Here is a 20,581-nt window from a genome sequence, read left to right on the forward strand (position 1 = left end):
ACTTTGTCACAGCCAGACCTATGTATTGGCCGAACTGTTGTCTCGGGCAGCTGCTTATCAGGTTGCTTTGTGTACACACACCTTCCACTTCAAGCTTTTTTGTTGACATAGAAGGAATGGGAATTTTTTCGTTCTCCAAGGGCTTTGATGTTATATTTCTTACAACTTAAGTCTAATTTTTGGCCTTCCACTGTATGTTATCCTGATTTGGCTGGTGATCTGCCTTCACATACGACCTTTGAGACGACACTGTTATAGGTATCAAGGCCCCACAATCACCAGCAACCCCAAGTCCTTGCCCTAAAATCCTCTGGAAAAACAGTGATTTGGTATACTCCCTTTTCAAGCTCTAAAATGGGTGGGGGGAAAGCCATGGTGGTTCCACTAGTAGAGGCTGAGGTAAACAAACTTGAAAATAATTGGGAAACATATCCACAGAACAAAGCTTCACCCAGAACAAAAGCATAGTCTAGTACAGGGATGGCCAGCAGTGACATAACACAGGATAACACCCTGGAAGACTGCAGGAACATTGCCGGGCTATGAACTGGGCGGTGATACATGTACATCACAGAGCTAACAAAGTAGACCTCCTTGAAGCAAGATAACTAATTTTCCTAAAATTGTACTGGACAGATTCAGGATCGGTGTATAGACACCCAAAGTCTTGTTACATTGACAAGAAAAGTTGTATTTGGCCTAGCGCCATAAAGCATTCATTCAATGCCACTTTAGCATAAACCCGGAAAACTGCAGAACTTTGTCTTCCAATGAGTGAGAGGAAGTACAATGTACAACAATGGCACAATACAACTCTCCCAGGCCAGGGCGGTAATAGTGTGTAGTGATTGAAGCCGAGGGTGTGAAGAGAGAGAGGTAAAACCAAGCAATAAAACATGATTCCTTTAATAATTTAGACACTTGAACAATTAATTGACAACCAGATCATAATTCTTCCGTTGCATTTAAACGTCTCTCAAACAGAACTTTGCTTAACATCACCGTTTCTCAATGCATTACATGGAAAAGAAATAAAGGTCTTTACAAATGTATATATATTTATTTTATAATGTGATTAGTGTCAGCTGTTCTATCATGACAGCTAAAAACTGAATAATTCATCGGTGACTGTCCGAACATTATTTTGTATCTTTGCACCTTTCAGTGAAGTATACATTACATAATAATGTAAGTTTGAGGAAATGCTGCAGCCACAACCCCATTTATAACTAGTTATATACATGAAACTAAAAGGTTAAGCAATCAATAGGCTAATACTTTACCCTCACCATACAAACTATACACCGGTTACCCTTCATTGTTGGAAATCAAAATTTAATAAAATAAGTACCCGAAATCTTATATCAAACAAGTATATTTATGCATTTAAATGGAGCAACAAAGTAAATAATAAATTAAGATAAACAATGATTACAAATATCAACCAGCATTAACCTTTTAGGTAAACTAAAATTATTTTGAACCATGAAAATTCATTTATGCAGTACAGTCTTGGTTAACAGATATACAAGAATAAAGATGTCCTCTGGAATGTGCAGTATACCATTGTGGTAGGAGCAGTGTGCTTCATGGCACCTTGAAAATATTATGCTTAAGTACCCTGGCACCTTGAAAGTTATCAATAAATCATTAGGAGGCCCAAAATTTATTTTACAGCTTTCAGCTTAGTCAGCAAAGCACTGTAGTTTGGTCAGAGGCTCGGCTGTGGTAAGTCAGCCTCTTTCCCCACCAAGAGTTTGTACTTGTTATATGGTAATAATGTAGGTCTCCCAATACTTAAATCCAGCATTGAATGCAAGGAAATTCTTATTTCTGGTGGGTCACTAGGTAGCTCCCAGCTACTTCAACCTAGCAATAACCAAATTTTCAAGAACACACCGTCTTAATGCCTACTGGTGACCTAAACCACAATCTAACCCACTCAAAGGTAGAGCCTGGATATAGGACATTACCACAGAAACCAAGGAAAACCTCCCCAGAAAGCCAATGCACTCTTAACCAAGCAACTAAAATAGTTTATAATCCTGACAAAAATAATGCAAACAATAGTTACCATGGGGAAATTCCCACCGTAATGTGCCTGCCCACCAATAGATAGCAGCTCGGCTAACCCGGTACCTCGGGCACCCACCCACCTGCCCCATTTAGATAGTTTGCCAATTCATAGAGTATTTTGTTACGTTTATTACTGGATTTCTTGGAGGGCCCCAATGCTATTTCACAATGGGACCTCATCAGAGAAGCTGGCTAATCTAAAAAATAAATGCCCAAAGAAATGAGAAAAGATGGCCAAGGCTAACCCATGGAATCAGATAAAAGGACAGACTAATGAAGATGAGACAAGCCAAGACCATTCAACCACAATTGCATAGCTCAGTATTACCAATAGGCCACACTGCCCAGTGACTGACTAGTGGACAATCTGTGAAGGTCAGCCAAAATGGCCTTTAAAGGAACAAAGTTAATCCTTAATCAAAAGGACAAGACAACCACAACAGAAGTACATAAATGCCACAGCCCTAGAGATGGGGAAAGTAATGCCCACCCACCAAGCACAGAGTCTAAAGAAGAAACTAACCTCTGACCTGTCCACAGACAAGCAGGTAGGCTGGGCAGACACAAACCCCCCCCCCCCCCACCTCAACTTCATAGTCGCCCACTGAATCTAAACCAAGAACAATAACAACAGTCACACACACACACACACATGCCCCAAAACATTTTTTGGCCAAAGTGCTAAGTGATAGCCACACAATTGCTCAGCTAGCAGGACAAACAACCCCTTCCCTGGAAGAGTGGGTAAAACCACACCTTAACCAGGAAGCGAGACAAACAAACACTAACTCAAAGAAAATGACCCCAGGAAGCTAACCCTGATAGGGCAAGGAAAAAGAAAAACTGCCCATTAGGGCAGGTAACTTACCTCATGGCTCCAAAAAATGTAAACACAAGGCACACTCAAGTGGGTGGCACTAGACCTATGTAATGCTATAAAAAGAAATGAGAGAAAGCAATATCCACAAAAGACCGAACATTTTAGGGGTGGCCTACATCACTCGTCCAAAAGTGGACTATTGGTCCAAGATTGCAGAGCATCTCTAGTCAGTACCAGAAACATGACTGAGGCAGCTGGCTGGCCAAGGTCCTGGATCTCCTGGACTGCTATCTCTTGGCAGTCTGGCATTTTACTCTGGGAACTTCCCTATAGTAACAATGGTTTGCATTATTTTTGTCAGGGATACAAAACTGTCCAAGTAGTTGAACTTTCTATTGAGGTTTTTCTCATTTTCTATGGTAATCTTAGGGTTCCATAGTCTTCCCTTAAAGGGAGCCAGTTTTTGGTCCTGGTAGGTGTCCATAGGTTTGAAGGCCTGGTGTGTTCCCCAAGGTTTGGTTATTGTCAGTTTGTAGCATTAGGCAGCTACCGAGGGGACCCTTCCCCCCAAAAATAAGAACCATAGATATCTGAAGACAGTTATAAGTGTTCATGGCTTTCACCAAGATTGGTGTCACAATGTGGCTTTATCCCACACAAGGGTAATGCCAACAATAAAGTAAACTCCCAGCTTGGTGTTTCTCTACATCATTGTCAGCACTTTGTGCTTGGTCTAATCAATTAACTAACACTGCCTGAAATCCTAAGATTTGTTCACTGCCTGAAACTTCCAATCATATAAAACTAAAATGGAACGTTTCTCTACCCTGGCAGTGTATCGCCTAACACACTTGTGACCCAGCTTACACCAGTAATAAAGGTCATCTCAGGTACAAAAGTATGGCCATAAGCTGGCAATACTGTCACTCAAATACATGCAGACACATTTACTAGTCTGATAAATGTTTTATTTCTAGAATATTAAAAAGCTATTTACATCAGAAATCTGAGTGGATGGTCTTTATTGCTAAAATATCTTAGTGGTTTGTCTGTCGAGTGCAAACATGCTGCATTTGCTTTGGCAGAGAGGCACGGCTGAGATGCAACTTTTCGCAGTGAACCCCTTGAGGCCAAAGTGGTGTGGCTAGTGGCAAGATGCTTTCCTCTACCTCGTCCCTTGGCTGGGGAGGCAAGGTGAAGCGTCTCCCTCAACCTCCTCTCCCGTAGTTTATCTACCGTATGAAAACATCTTGAAAAACGTGGCGCCTCTTCCAGAATAGACGAGTGAATGACCTCTTCTCGACGTCTTTCACCTATGCCAGCCTATATATATAACATGGATTAGTTATTACAGCACATCAATTTATGAGCAGAGGAACTGATACACAGCAGGACATCAGCATTAAACTACAGTACTAATACTTTAACTTTGGACGCAACTAAAAATATCTAAAAGGATGTTTGCTATTATGTACTGGGAATGGGAGGTACAGGTACTGTAATAATATTAGTGGAAACAATTTGAGCAACAGTCATCAAGAACAGGAAAGTCTCGTGTAGTCTTGTCAAATTAAGTCAAAAAGAAAAGCGTGACAAGTTATATGACGAGCCTCACTGACTAGATACTGTATATTATTTAGGTACTAAATCAATGTTATTCATTTTCCCCACTCCCCTTATTGTTCCTTTTATATAAATCCTTCATTCATTCATTCATTTACTCATTGTCCTGTCAGTAATATTCATGAGGTCAATAGTTAAAAAGAGGAATGACTCCCAAAATACACTAGTGGTCATGTTTAATGTTTCAGTGGAAAGGGAAAATGCATAACCTGTATAAAGTTAAATACAAAATTATTTGTGGTTAATGAGTAATAAAATATTAGAGAAGTAAAATAGAGGCAGCCCAGAATAAGACGTGATAAGCTGTAGAAGCAGAACACATGCAAAGCCAACACTGATAATATTTGTAATTATTTTATTGCTAGCAAGTTCAAGTTTGATTTCAACATTTGCAAAGTTTAATACTGTAGTTGCTAATTAGGCAAATTTGTTAAAATCTGAGTATTATAAATTCAACACATATCCATCAGTTTAAAATTTAGCAAATTTTTGTTTACTATGTAGTGTAAATGACCTATGTAGTTGAACTGACAAACAAAAACAATGAAATAGTTCAACACATGAACAATTATACCTATATAAAATAATTACATATACACATGACACAAAAACACACAAAACTTAACATGTACTTGACGACCAAACCACACACCTCAGGAAACACCGAAGACACGGAGACAATTAGTTTGCTTTAAAGACAGTAACCCACATTAAAATAGTTTCTGTATTCCTGATTCAGCCTGGTCAAATGTGGTACTGTTGAGACATTCACTGCTACTTCTTAGCTTGTCCTGCAAGTCAGTAAAACAATAAGCTGGAAACCAAAATGATCTAGATTGCCAAACATAAAATTCTTTTTAACATCGTTAGAAAAAACTAAATTGTGGTTGATAAATTGCTTTTTATAACAATAATTTAGGACTATAGACTCCTGGGTCGTCAGTTTTGACCATATATATATACATGCGAACAAGCCTGAATGGTCCCCAGGACTATATGCAACTGAATATATATATACATATATTGAAACTATTTACATACAGGATTGAACAGCAACATTTGCAAATTTGAAGACGGCACAAAAAATAGGGCAGGAAATAAAGTTGAATGAAAGCAAATGACAACAGGCTTTCAAAATGGATTAAAGATTGGCATATGCAGTTTATTGTTGAGAAATGTAGGGTTGTGAGCTAAGGTAGTTTCAGCTGATCAATATTAACAGTACATAATCTGAATGTGAAAAACATCTGGAAGTTATGATCAGTAGCGATTTTAAGGAAAACAAAATCGATGCGTAAACGCAGAGAATAAAGCAAATACGATGCTGGGATTTATTTCTTGATATACTGTATTAGCAACGGGGTACTAAATCAATGTTATTCTATAGGTACCTAATAATATTCTTCAGCATTATCTTGTTCTTGTTCTTGTTCTTGTTAGGCCCCCCATTTACATTATGAGGTTCAGTTTGATTGTTCCCAAGGCACCTTTACCGATTGTGGTTGTATCTTACTACACCTTCCCTATTGACTGACTGTTTCCCAAGGCAACTTTTCTCTCAAACTTTTTGTTAAAATTTTCCTACAAGCAAATGTTAGTGGCATGGCTGTTTTTTTATTGTGAAAGTTATGAAATATTTCAAAGTTAAAAAACCAGCGTTGAATGTAATGAAACGCCATTTTCCGAGTGAGCCCCGGAGGCTCCCTGGAGCCATTGGACTAATATGCAATTCATGCATATTAGTCCTATGACCAGGGCATTAGTCATAGGAGTTCAGCCTACCGGGGACCACAAGCCAGAACCTGGCCCCATCAGAGAGGCATAGAGAGCAATGGCCCTGGAAAACCTCCGAGTGGTTGGGGGTTTTCCTTATCTGCCATCGACACGTGTTAGGCACCCAGAAAAGTAGGCATAACAAAACAACCCCCACATGGTAGGAAAATTGCAACCAAAAACCAGAGGCAGAACTCCCTCCAATCCCAAGCTTAGTGCAATGGATATAATAAAATTTATTTAAATTTGTATTTAATATTAGGGAACTTTTTTTTTAATTATTGTATTATTTCTTGTTTCTAATATTTATCTTACAGGGCTGGAACTTTTGTCGGTAGGTCTTACCAGTTCTATTTTGTTAAACTTCATTGAAATTTATCAACTTTGGCTTTTAAAAAAATTATGCCCCCCTTCAGCATCATAAATACAAATTTGGTATTAAAGGCAGTTAGCTTACTGCCTTTAATACAGGTAGTTAGCTTACCTATCAGAATGGAGACAGGTTGTTACCAAGAATGGAGACAGGTTGTTACCAAGAATGGAGACAGGCAGTAACCAAGAATGGAGACAGGCAGTAACCAAGAATGGAGACAGGCAGTAACCAAGAATGGAGACAGGCAGTAACCAAGAATGGAAACAGGCAGTAACCAAGAATGAAGCTTCAACAACAAAGTCAAGAGTGTAGTAAATTGTACATAACTTACTTCAAATATATCATAAGAAATTGTCGATTGTAGGGAAGCTTCTATAGAAGTTGAAGTCACTGGGTGTAAGGGCAAGAGAGCGTTGTATTCAGTCAGCGGTTTTCCTCGTGGTGTCTGCCAGAGTAAAGCATCCACAGATAAAGTCTCACACACATTTTGCTTATATATGATATGTATATACATCATGACCAAGACATCAAAAAAACATTTTGAACGAGTGGCACGTTTTGTACGAGCCTTGACCTCAGGCTGGGCTCGGGGGGTAAAGGAACTCCCTGAACCCTCTCCAGGTTTGTACGCCAGCAAACAGCATAAAGGCAATTTACTTTAAAGAATGTATGCCACCCACTTAAAACTCAAATTAAAATTAGTTCTACTGACCTATGCCAATTTTTTATTTATTTGACACTGAAAATGTTTTAATATGAACCCTATTTACAGGAACCAACTACATTAACAATATTACTGTCTTTCAACATTCACTTTTTATAAATTTTGAATACTGTAGATGATAAAATCAAGTTAAACCTAAATAATGTTGTACAAGTTAACCTTCATGGGTGATCGCAGCGCAGACTTGGACGGAGACTTGAACATAACACCTCCATTAACTGCCAGATGTTTGGATTTCTTGACACCTGCCGACTCTTCACCCTCCCGACCACGCTTTTTAGCCGAGGCTGGAAGTGCTACTGGAGTCCTAATGTTAGTAGCAACACCTGTACCACGCTTCACATCAACTGCCTTTGCCTGCAACTGCTCAAATTAAGTGAAAAGTTAAAACTAGAACAAAAATTGTTTAGTTACTATTAAACAGATTAAACTTTCTTTCTTTGAACAGGAAAAATTAGCAAACCTACATACATACATACGTACATGTAAACAAAGGGAATTGCCAAAAGATTATTAGTCTTACTTGATATGATGTTACTACCATTGTTTGCCTGACTTACATAAACAAAAGTTGTTGACTAAAAAAATAATTACTGTGACAACAGTCACTGACACCAGATTATACCACAAATAAAATAACATACAAATAAATATATTCAACTATCATGAACCATAATTTCTATAACCATAACCCCCTGGCAAGTGGGACGCTAAAGTGAAGGTTGATGTAAGGTCAAGTGAACGAATATTGGTCAGTTTGGTTATCTGTTGATGCTTTAAGACTTCAGAGACGTTTAATTACACAAACCCAGACACCCCTCACACCAGCATAAACAGTTAAGGGGAAAGTTATTGAATCATTTATTACCAATCTGAGCCATGTGTAGTGTTAAGAAGTGATTTCTGCTCCTTTCCAATCAAAAGAAAGAATAAGAAGGAAGAAAAATATGTAAATTAAACACCCAGTAACAGTTGAACAAATTGCCAGCTTGACCAGCTACTAGTGGCTGCCTGCCTGCCTGCTTTCCCCAACCTCCCGTGCAGACAGAAAAGCACTGCAACCGGTGGACAACAGATTTGGCCTAAACTGAACCCTACGATAACTGGAATAAGGAAACTTGCGAAGGATCAGAGCATCTGTTTCTTTTTTTTAGTAACAAGAGTCAAAATAATTCACAAAGGAGGCGTAATCACATTCAAAAGCAGTTGGGGTAACAACAGATCCCTAATCAGCAAATAAGAACCATCATCAGGCCTGATAACTCAAATTCAAGAATCAATAACAGTAAATGAGACCCATTTCTCCATCAATGCTTCTGACCGAACCACAAAATCCACCAGTGAGATGCGAAAGGGTTAGTCAAGGTGCCCACAAGCCAGGAGTAGCACTTCACAACCAGGCAAATGACAAGCCAAGTGCCCCTCAAACGAGACTCCAATCTTCTCGACAAGGGAAAGGTGGCAAAACTTTTAGGCCGTGGCAAAGCAAACAATGCTAGCTTCTTGGAATACCCTTGTAGGAGGCAGAATACAAAATCTCAACTATGAACACACTCCTAAAGCACTTGCATGGCCACTAGATGAAACCATTTTTGTGTCATAACCTTCTCAGTTGTCCATAGAGTGGACAACTGGAAAGCTGGGGTCAGACTCAGAGGTAAACTGGACTAAAGAGTAACTCATCATCATAAAGGAGAGGAAGGTACTATGAGCTCAATACAGCAAAGATGCGAGACCACACGCATCGAGACTGTCCGTAGCCAAGAAGCAGCAGCCCAACAGGTACACCTAACTGCACCAAGAAAAATTGGACTACACCAAAAAGAGATGAAATGGCTTTAACACACAGGAAAACAAAACTAGGCAAAATACTAAAGTTCATGAAAACCTCCCAAAGGTAAAGGGTGAAAAAAAAGTTACCTAGTCACAAGAATAGTATTCGCAACCACTTCTAACAAACAAATCCCTGTAAGATGATTGAATCACAGATGCATACCAAGTGTTCAGGGAGTAGCAGCAGCCGGGAGGTCAGTGTTTTTATCAGCAGCAGAGCACTACTGGGTAATTTTGAAATAAAGGTATTACTAGGAGCTTATTTGAATGTACAAGACAGTACCTTTTGGACCCCTATTCATAATTGAACTGAAAATTATTCATTCTCCTTTTTCCTATTTTCCTATTATGGCTCAGCAAAGGCGGTGCTTAAAGATCCCTGCTACATCTGGGATGATGAAGCTTGCCCTTACTCTGTTAAAGGAAGCAAATGAATTGTTTAGCTTCAGTAGTATACATACTGACCATAAAAATTTACATACCCTCTTATTTTTTTCAAGCTGTCTCTTCACATCATGGGACTCCCAGAGTTCGTCCATGTACTGAGTAATCTGCATGCCATAAATTATAAAAGGTTGGCCCTCTTGTTCTTCCCATGACAACACGCTCTCTATCAGACGTTCTTGTACACGTGGCAGTTCCTGAAAAATTACAAACACTTGTACTAAAACTCCCAAAAAATGAATAAGAACAATATACATTATTATTATTATCACCACCTTCTCTCATAGCCACACCAAACTAAACCACACACCAGAAGATGAAGAAACGACGACGTTTCAGTCCGTCATGGACCATTATCAAGTCGTATGTCTCGATAAGACTTGATAATGCAGGCGATGAGTCACAATAACGTGGCTAAAGTATGTTGACCAGACCACACACTAGAAGGTGAAGGGACGACGACGTTTCTGTCCGTCCTGGACCATTCTCAAGTCGATTGTTCAAGTCGAGAATGGCCCAGGACGGACCGATACGTCGTCGTCCCGTCATCTTCTAGTGCGTGATCTGGTCAAAGACTTGATAGTGGTCCAGGATGGACCAAAACGTCGTCGACTCTCACTTTCCCAGACTCCCTCTTTGCAGTTATTTCCCACAAGTTTCTCTCTCATATTTTAGATTTTTTCTTTACAGTAGTTTCAGTGGTGGATGTTTTGGTTGATTAAAGGAATGGGATGGTTATGGAGGAAGATGGATAAAGTTACAGCACATGTACTGGTAGGGAGAAGGTCTGCCACACCACACTAGCTCACTTTATGCACAACTTTAAAACCACCCACAATCTGGCCAAAAGACTGAACACAAATAGTGTGTGGTTAATTGTACAACACAAAGTACAGTCAACATATACCAACTAGACGCCAACATCACCTTCATCAATTGATCAATTGTAATTATGGAGAATTTGCAACATTAAAACTACAGTATTAGGGTTACACAAAGCTATAAATTTACATACTTTATAGTTTTGTTCCAGGACATGCATTCAGAGAATATCTTTAATGGTTTGCAATCTATAAAAACCCATACAATTATCTGTACTGTAAGACTACCCAGGGTACTAATCAAAGTTTTTTCCCTGCCATCTCTGAAATACCAGAATCCTGAAACCATTAAGTACCAGTAACCATACTAGGAATACCAAATTAGTCAACTGATCACACTATGTATAAATGATTTGTGAATAACTTACTGCTTTTACTTTCTTCTTAGCCTTCTCCTCTAGTAGAAGCGCTCCTCCCCTCGTGTTGAAGAGCCGGCTTGGATCCTTGGCTCTCTCTTCTAATTCCAGCATGTTTTCAAATAAAGTCAGAAAATTGGCCACCATTCCTAACAGTTCACTATTCTTGTTGTAATACTTCTTCCATTTCTCAACCTCTTGCTCATAGGCAGACAGAACATCTTCATTAGCTTCACAGTCTGCAATATAAGACAAAGGATACAGCACATATTAACAGCTATATCAAGCAAGGAACATCATTTTTATTAACAGAGGTACCCGGCATTACCAACATCGGAAACACACAACCCTACTGCGCCCTGGCATCCTCGCACAGCCAAAATACAATCTTACATCAAACACAGTCACAATTTATTGTGACTGTACAGTCCCATACAGACTGTACCTGTACATAATAGGTACAGTCCCATACAGACTGTACCTGTACATAACAGGTACAGTCCCATACAGACTGTACCTGTACATAACAGGTACAGTCCCATACAGACTGTACCTGTACATAACAGGTACAGTCCCATACAGACACAGTCCCAGGTACATAACATGTACAGTCACAATTTATTGTGACTGTAGATAACAGGTAGATAACTCTCACTTGTTATGTGATGCAAACTTGCTGTTCCTCATAGAACCTGTCATTATAATATCTTGTTCAGTACAACAATTATTTTTCTTATATTATTTGTGATAAAGTGTGGGAAGCATAAATGATGTATATAAAGACAAAGATAGGGCAATAAAGGAACAAGCTGGCAGGAGCTATTTTGAGGTCAGCGAGCCAAGCTCTCTCATATACACAACCTTCCTCATGACATTTATGGATACTCATCTTAATGAATAATGTATTTTTTCCATCTTACACTTATTTATGGTGAAATAGCTTGGCCAAGTTTATTGCCATTATCATATGAGTGTTGGCTGCCAACAACATGATCTGGTCAAATGAAAACCTACACCTACTCAACTAGTTTATAATATACTTATTTATTTATACAAGTTCAGTAAATTTATGCAATTCATGAAAACTGGCCAATTATATAACTGGCAGGTACTCAAGCCACATTATCCAGCAGGGGGTTGTAGACAGATAGAGGGATATATATTAACTTGGTCCACCAAAGATCCTGCTCCTGAGCCACCAACTCTAAACATTACAATACTGCTCAGCCACATCACGACTTGTTCACCAATAAAGAATGCAAGATTCTTTCTTAAGGCTGAAGGCTAGGAATGGTAATCATGATACAGTTCTTGGATATAAAGGATGGTCCCCCCCCCTGCTGGACTTGTGAACCTGTGGTCCCGGGGTCGATCCCGGGCACCGGCGAGAAACAATGGGCAGAGTTTCTTTCACCCTATGCCACTGTTACCTAGCAGTAAATAGGTACCTGGGTGTTAGTCAGCTGTCACGGGCTGCTTCCTGGGAGTGGAGGCCTGGTCGAGGATCGGGTCGCAGGGACACTAAAGCCCCGAAATCATCTCATCTCAAGATAACCCCCTCTCCTCTACCCTAAAAAAATTATATACTGAACAAACTACAAAATAGAACAGTATTAACTTACCAGAATACATGGCATTGATTCTTTCTCTCTCTCTCACATCAACATAACACTTGTCCCACCACACTGTCGCCTCCTCTTGAAGTTTCTCAATGAAAAGAGAAATGTTCTGAAAGCGCAGCAGTAGTAGTCTGTCAAGTTCTTGCCCAAGCTGCAAAAAAACATTACAAATACATTTTACAGACAGAACTCAAACAAAAATTAGGCTGAATTTTATGATGTGCCTTTCTGAGAGGATTGTTCCGAGTCACAGGAAATGAGGGTAAAACTATATGAGAGCCAAGGTACCATTGTAATGGGCACATATTTCTTTTCTCCTTATCAACCGATACTCTTCAATACTGAAGGTTAACCTCCAAAACACGGAAAGACAACGGAAAGAATAAAGATCGGACTATGAAGAAAACTTGCCTTAGATATGTTGGAGGGAGTGTGCTGAGGAGCAGTGGCCAGGAAAGCTTGCTGTTCCTCAGGAGAAACTTGCAAAAGACTCCACAGATTTGAAATTTTTTCTCGTAGCTCAAGTGATTTTGCTTCATTTTCATTAACCCGAAATTCAAGGTCACTATGGACAGTCTGAAAAAACATTAAATATTTAATTTAAGAAAATTACTGTACTTCAAAATAGTTACAAAATGAGGACTTATAAATTAGACTCCCAAGTAAAACACATAAATAGATAAAAACCACAAGATCAACGAGAGAAACAATGGTAGGGGATACAGGAAGGTGGGAATAGCTGTACGGTACTTTACAGGAAAACCAATAAGTTGAAGTCAGCTAGAAGAAAAGCACGTCAAGAATTGTAAAAGAAAGGAGATTTGAAAATGAAATGAGATCAACATAAATGGTGTCACAACCCCAGGGACAAACATGAGAAGTAAAGATTGAAAAGGATTGGAAGCAAATATAGAATATTAGATTCAGTTGGAGTACTCTATTTGGAACCACCACATTATACAATATAATTTGCCTCAAATAGATTGACTGGTATTGGGCCTTTTGTACAGTAAAGAATTTACAAATTTTGCCATTTTCTGCCACAATTAATATGGAAACTTGAGTAGAATAGCTCATAATCCTGAAAAACCCTCTTAGCTGCTGGTTCCAAAATTAGATGTGATACTAGCTACTAACTAGCGACTGTACTAGCTAGTCATAGTTGGTCAACATGCTACCTTGGTGTAGCATTTAACTTTTTTTAAACTGTCCATGCCTGGTCATACTGGAGTACAGTACAGTACTGAATACTCACTTTGGAACTGCTACTCCTCTTCAATATCTGGATAACTAATCCACTGCATTATACAATAACCATAGTGTAATCCACCAGTTGCCTTTAATTTTCCACAATTTTAAGGTTAATTTTCTCATCCTGATCATATCCTTTTTATTTAATTTCTCCAACTGAGACTTTAAAACAAGTACTTGACGTAACCTACCCTGAGCTGTTGTAAGTAAGCTTTTCCAAGAGGAATGTCTTCATCGTCAGAGCAAATGACTTCTTGTACAAAGGAGTCCTCGGGAGACTGCTCCAACTGTTCCAGGAAGTTGAGCAGTCCTGCTTTCAGCTTTTGAAAAGTTTTCTCTCTTTCTTCCTGTAAAAGTTAATTAAGGTTAAAGTATTTTTTCCTGATATCAGCAACTTACCTTAACTGTGGAGCAGGTTTAATGATGCCAAACTTTCCTGGCACAACACAATATTCAATTATTTATTCAGATTTCCACAATAACATTTCTCATGCACATAATACAGTATCTATCTAAGCACCTAAAGTATCTAATGTCCTTCAAAAGTAAACATTTTAGACATTTTTCTTACATATAATTCTTATCCTACATGTATTTTTTTTCATTATTTTAGTATAAATCATGAGTTAACACATTCCAGTTTTGACATTAGCACTCTCTCAACAATAACTACATACAGTAATATCTCCAGCTGCAAAACACAGATGAAGAATTTGTTCTCTTAATTTGAGCATTTGACCATACCTTTTCTTTTTCCATAGCCTTGACATGTTCCTCCACAGCATGCAAATCTTCTTTGGAAGGTACTAATTCCGCAGGAATATAATACGGAGTCTCACACAACAGTTCACATAGGCCCTGGAAGATAATTAGGAAACATATGCTAGTAATAAATTAATGGCTGAGTATACACACATGCAGTACATAATATGCTGCTTTGAGTATTTATATGTTTATGGCACATACTGATATAGAAATAAATGAATATTTATAGTTTACTTCTTTCATCTATAATATATTACATTCATGTGTGTTTACGAGTAATTTTCTAAATTTTCAAGAAATGTTATGCTTTGTGAACACTTTCAGCCAGATACAGTTCCAAGTGGGTTACACCTCATCCAAACACTCATTACTGGCACTGAAATGCAATAGAAGAGACTGGACCAATTCCTAACTAAATTCTCAACTAATGCAACCTACCACTGAGACTGACCCAACACATGCCCCATCCACATCTACAGAAAACGAAATCCAACCTTCTGCACCTACCATTGTATACAAGATGTTCAAACTGATGTTGGACATACTCCTAAATACCTACTTAGCAGACTTTATCCAAACCACTCCCCAAGCCGATTTGCCACAAACCACAACTACAGGAACTAAAAGTAAGACCTGATGGCTCAGACTGAAAAAAACATACTTGGAGAAGGTTCTGAGAGTTCTTCTACTTCCCAAGCTCAGCCCGAGGCCAGGCTCGACTGGCCTCAGGCCTCATTCCCCCACGACTGCACTTTCCCATGACACACCTCCCAACTATACCCAGATTCCAAACACACTGGACAACTGGCACACCAAGAATACTAATCCAATTGCAACCTAACTGTACTGATCTGACATGCATGACTCTTTAACCTTACCTATCATACCCCAACCTAACCTGTCCTAACCTATCTGAATTACGACTCTCCCAAACATAATCCAGTTCACAAAATCAATTTCATAAATACTAAGCCACACATATTCTACAGCACAACAACACATAGCTGACACCATCACTACAACACCCTAACTTTGCCATCATGTGTCATGTTTCACTCCATTTCTTATTATCATCCTTATAAAACCGGGCAACCTCGACAACTTCCAAGCCTTGCCAAATTACGAACATTGATGTGCGACTGTGAGTGCCGTGTCTCCCAGCATTATCCCTCGTGCAGTCATCGGGAGAAGAAAATCTTCATACAAACTGCACGTACCATCGAGATCTTGCCGTGAAGCACCCCCATACTGTTGAGAAACAGCATGTTGGTGCCCTGGGAACACTATTAACATGCTGGACAGTCTAAAGCACTAACCTCATCCTTCTCTTGTAGATTTCTTAGCTCCTCCTGTCTCTCCTCTTTTAATTGTTGCAGTTTCTCCACTCTTTCCTGCATCAAAGCATCCAAATCCAGCAAGGTAATGCCCTCTGCAGCCTCTTCTGGCTCAACACACAACTCCTGAACACAAGAAAATAATTACAATCAACCAAGTACATATTCTAAGAAGAGTGTAGCTTTTATGACATTAACAAACAATCTCTGGTTTTTCAATAACAGATTTTATAATTTACAAAAAAATCACATATTAGAAGCAACTTTTATTGCCCATAATTTTACTGATTACAGCTAACAGTAAACAAAGTGTTTTAAAACATTGAGTATAAATCCAAATTCACGTCCAGAGATAAAAGGTGAACCTAGCCCAACCTGACTATAAACAAAAATAATCACACTTTCAACTAACAACAAATATAAATACTGTATAAATATTTACTGTCGATTTATTTATTTTTTCTCTACAGCAATCAAAAGATTATTACAAGTCCCGCACAGGCACCTGCTGTTAGCCATCTATATCCCACTTTACGTAGGACTGTTCTACAAGTTGGTATAAAGATCACAGAGGTGCCAGAGCACATCCCCTGTTGATTGACGGTTGAGAGGCAGGACCAAAGCCAGAGCTCAACCCCCGCAAACACAACTAGGTGAGTACAACTAGGCGAGGTGAGCACATGTATCGTTGAACTTACTTCATAGAGCTTCACGATCTCCCGAGTGTTCCGATCAATATTCTTGGTGATTCTAGTCTTAAGTGCCGTCTCGTCATCAATAATTTTATCACACAAATTCTGAAAAACATTTTGAAAAAGTTGATCAACACTATGCATCTATTGCTAATACAACAATTACCATATCCAAAATATTGGATATTGATCTAATATTAACTATTAGATTAATAACTACTATCAAGTTATTTATCCCCATATTAACTGTATGTAGGTTGCACACTGAATACTACAATACATACTACAGAACTGCTTGTGAATAACATCGCAAAATAAGATAAAGACGCGTGCTACAAAACTGAACACCTGCAAAGTAAGCATGTTAGACATCTACCCAGCATCATCTTCATGGTGCATAGTTTCCTACTCTGTGCTTTAAATTTGCTCTGTATCAAGTGTTACCCAATCTCCCAATCTTTATGTATTTAATCCAAACAACTTTACCATTGTGATCATTGCTGTCTTCTTATATGTGCTAGCAATATGCTGTATTGTACCTATTAATTTTTGTTAAATTACCATTCAAGCTGTCAATATAATCAATATAATCAATCTAAGCTACCTATGTGCTTTAATATACTGTACCTACAAATCTCATCTTTTTTTTCTTGCAATGTACCTGTTATTTTTATAAATTTTGCTAGTATTTACCCATTAAAAATATTCTGTTAGATTAAGGACCTGCCCGAAATGCTGCGCGTACTAGTGGCTTTACCCACATATACCTCTTATATACCCACAATCAGAACCTTTATCTGTCCTTAGGAAATCAGTTGCTAGTGAATCAATACATAAGCTTACCGCAACATGGCCATAAAAATGACGTCTTCTATCTTCACGCTGCTCCTCTGTGAGACCGATATCATCCCAGATAGCTTCAAGTCGAGCCAGTGTTCCATCTAGCTCTTGTTTAGTTGTGGTTCTGAGGCTGTGGATTACAAATGTTTGTTGATTAAACTTGATAGATTACGACAACATATTTAAGCCCAAAAAATAAACAATACTTGAACAGCTCTAAAACTGCTCCAGGAACTTTCCTTAGAAAAGTAAATAAGCATTTAATTTGGGCAAGTTACACTACCATTACTGAGGTAGACATATATACTGTACTCAACATATATAACAGTGCTACAACACCATATTGAAAAATATATATTTTATTTTTAGAACTTGTGCACTTGTGGTAAGACAAGGTTTGGCCTGGGTGTGTGGTGTTGGCAATCCGTCGCACAGCTCCGCCAGTCATCATGTTCAGCTTATTAGCTTTGAATAAGCTAAATTAAATTTTTGCATAATGTAATAATCTAACCCAATCGTATTAGTTACCTGAAAATATGAAAAGTATTTGAAGATAATGATCAATCAGTTTAATTTCCAGTACATTCCTCATTAACCACTCAAATGCAACATTGCACAACACACAAGAGTTGCACAACTCTGAGAGTTGTGTGAAAATCTGGGCAATTCATTCGGGGAATGAATTCAGCCCAAATGGTATGAGATTGAGTCCTGTAAGTACTTGATATACTCACGAATGGAAGATATTCTTGTGCTCTACCTAGAGTTGGCCACTTCTGACCAGTAGACTAGACTCTCACCTCATGATTTATCCTGATGATTGATTGATTGATAAAGATTAAGCCACCCAAGAGGTTGCACGGGCATGAATAGCCCGTAAGTGGTACAATTTATGCTGATGAAAGTAAAGATGCTCCGGAACACACCAGCCACACTCCACACCCAGGTGTGGCACACCTCTCCTAAACCACACCATATGCCACAAAATCCCTAAAACACCATACACCACTAGCCCCACAACACAGGGCCATGTGAGGGTGCCAGGCCAGGGTGCGGACTCACCTAGTATCAGCCATGAGGACTCGACAATCACTCTCCTACAGCAGCGACTCAAGTTTTGAAACTGGTGATGTTTACCATAGTGAGTGTGTTGCCAGCTCTCACCATGGATGCCCTCACCTCGTCTCTCCCTCAACACCTCATCTCTTCTTCTACCTCACAAACACACCTTTCATATTTTGCTAGTTAATTTTGTATGATGTTATATGGAGTGTTGAAGCATTCATTTAAGTTTCTAGATGTAAATAATTATAAAGAAATAATGCTTGATAACTCCGCGAGTTTTTGCAGGGAAACAGACATAAATCAAATTTTAAATTACATTTATAATTTTAGAGAAAATAATCTTCATATTCCGGACGAGGCAGTTAAACCTGCATGCAATAAACTTAGATATTGAAATAAACCTAGATTTCAAAGTTCAGTTGTCAAAATTACATTATTTCGAGGAACTAAAAGCTGATAAGATAGCAATAACTGGCACTCAATTCTAATTTGTAGCGCACCACATTTTTTTTTATATATGTAAAATGTAATATGCGAACAAGCCTGAATGGTCCCCAGGACTAATGTAATATAATGTAATATATATGTAAGTTGCTTAACTTAGAGACTGTACTTGTTGTCGGCCTCAAACCCATTATTAATATAACATTATACATTATATTTGATAACTATAGTTTGTTAAGACTGCAACTTGCTTAGCTAAATTTAGGGTTCAGTCCCTGAGGCAATTATAATAATAATAATTTATTTATTTATTTATTTATTTATTTATTTATTTATTTATTTATTTATTTATTTATTTATTTATTTATTTATTTATGTATACAAGAAGATAAACTGGGTTTATGAGAGTACATAACATTGATGTTTTTACATACTTGTAAAGCCACTAACAAGCATAGTTTAATCTAACAGATAATTTTAAGTAGGTAATTAATAGCAAAATTGAAAAAATGTAAACAGGTACATTGTAAGAAAATTTAACAAAGGTTAGTAGGTACATTATAGTAAAATTCGAGGGTTATCAACAGGTACTGTTCGAAGACCTCATTCAGCTCTTTGGAGGTGGGATGCTGCCCATAGTACAGCACGCATTTCCTCTCTGGATCGCGACACTGAGGCGCTGGAACAGGAAACTGGCCACTTTTGAGTCTAGTAAAATAGAGACTCAAAAGTGGCCAGTTTCCTCCTTTACGAACTTAAGTGCACATTTACCCCATGCGCCCAGGGTCTCAGAGACTATCAAGTTCAAGTTCAAATAAGTTTATTGAGAAAATGAAGTACATCTCAAAAGGATAAAGTAACTTAGGCTATTTCTACTTCATCTATACAACACTCAAGGGACTCACAGACCCATACAGTACACAATTATTAATCATATTCTACATTTCACATTCCAATGATAATCACATGGCATACTGGGAGATCTCCCATTGATTATGCTGCCCCTGTCATGTCTTGCTCTGGCAAAGGTATCTTAACACGTGGGAGAAGGTGGAAAATGAAGCCATGAAAATAATCCCAGATTATTATCATGGCACAAGAAATACTGTGTCTGAGTTCATGTTTAAGTACGTTTATTGAGAAAATAAAACACATCTCAAAGGGATAGAGTAGCTTAGGTTATTTCTAACACCCCAGTTACTGAGATAATGAGGATAAGATTAAACATACAGAGTATTGGGGATAGAATTTCAAAGATAAATGAAGCTTCGGCGATTAGACTAATGAGAGGTGAGGGAGCTAATAAATTAATCCTCTCACATCACAAGGTGGGAAGAAATGAACAATGTATGTGAAAGCATAATAAGATCCTTATGTTCTAATGTTACAAAGCATGATGTCCTTCAAGATCTGTCTTGGAGGGTTAGCTGTACCAATTATAGAGCTGGTGAGTTAGTGAAGGCTTTAAGGTCTTCCGTTTTTTCTTTGTATATTTTCTTTTTATATATGAATTACATACACTGGCTGCCTGTCCCCTGGGAAAATCAATGATTCCAGAGGGCAGGGTTAGGACATGTTGGTGACTCGTGCAGTACATTTAGAGTACATGTAGGTGAGTGCGCGGGAAGCTCGACTCAATCCGACTTACAAGAACGTAAACAAGGAGCC

General features: G+C 38.4%; 1 protein-coding gene across 3 annotated transcripts; it reads right to left on the reverse strand.

Annotated features, from left to right (window-relative positions):
- Nucleotides 1-890: 890 nt before the first annotated feature.
- On the reverse strand, nt 891-18,607 carry LOC123774412 (protein regulator of cytokinesis 1). Of its 3 annotated transcripts, none has more exons than XR_006774943.2 (14): nt 18,467-18,607; nt 17,408-17,534; nt 16,571-16,669; nt 15,855-15,998; nt 14,518-14,631; nt 13,965-14,120; nt 12,934-13,098; nt 12,526-12,673; nt 10,916-11,142; nt 9,705-9,863; nt 7,549-7,752; nt 6,997-7,110; nt 5,172-5,310; nt 891-4,219 (listed from the first exon to the last, which is right to left on the reverse strand). XR_006774943.2 is itself a non-coding variant. In XM_069307846.1 (14 exons), the coding sequence occupies exons 1-13, from the start codon at nt 18,478-18,480 to the stop codon at nt 5,230-5,232; spliced, it is 1,752 nt and encodes a 583-aa protein (XP_069163947.1). In that variant the 5' UTR covers nt 18,481-18,607; the 3' UTR covers nt 4,080-4,219; nt 5,229. The 3 variants fall into 3 exon arrangements, 2 of the variants coding, with proteins under 2 accessions (XP_045624638.2, XP_069163947.1); XM_069307846.1 differs by having other exon boundaries at nt 4,080-4,219; nt 5,229-5,310; XM_045768682.2 differs by lacking the exon at nt 5,172-5,310 and having other exon boundaries at nt 3,843-4,219.
- Between the last annotated feature and the right edge of the window lie 1,974 nt (nt 18,608-20,581).

Source organism: Procambarus clarkii, chromosome 61 (genome assembly GCF_040958095.1).
Source record: "Procambarus clarkii isolate CNS0578487 chromosome 61, FALCON_Pclarkii_2.0, whole genome shotgun sequence".
Lineage (NCBI taxonomy): Eukaryota > Metazoa > Arthropoda > Malacostraca > Decapoda > Cambaridae > Procambarus > Procambarus clarkii.

Coding starts and splice junctions, on each gene's coding strand:
- LOC123774412 (XM_045768682.2), bottom strand. Junction 14,632..15,854: donor ATCTACAAGAGAAGGATGAG/GTTAGTGCTTTA, acceptor ATTATCTTCCAG/GGCCTATGTGAACTGTTGTG. Junction 9,864..10,915: donor CTAAGAAGAAAGTAAAAGCA/GTAAGTTATTCA, acceptor GTAATTTTTCAG/GAACTGCCACGTGTACAAGA.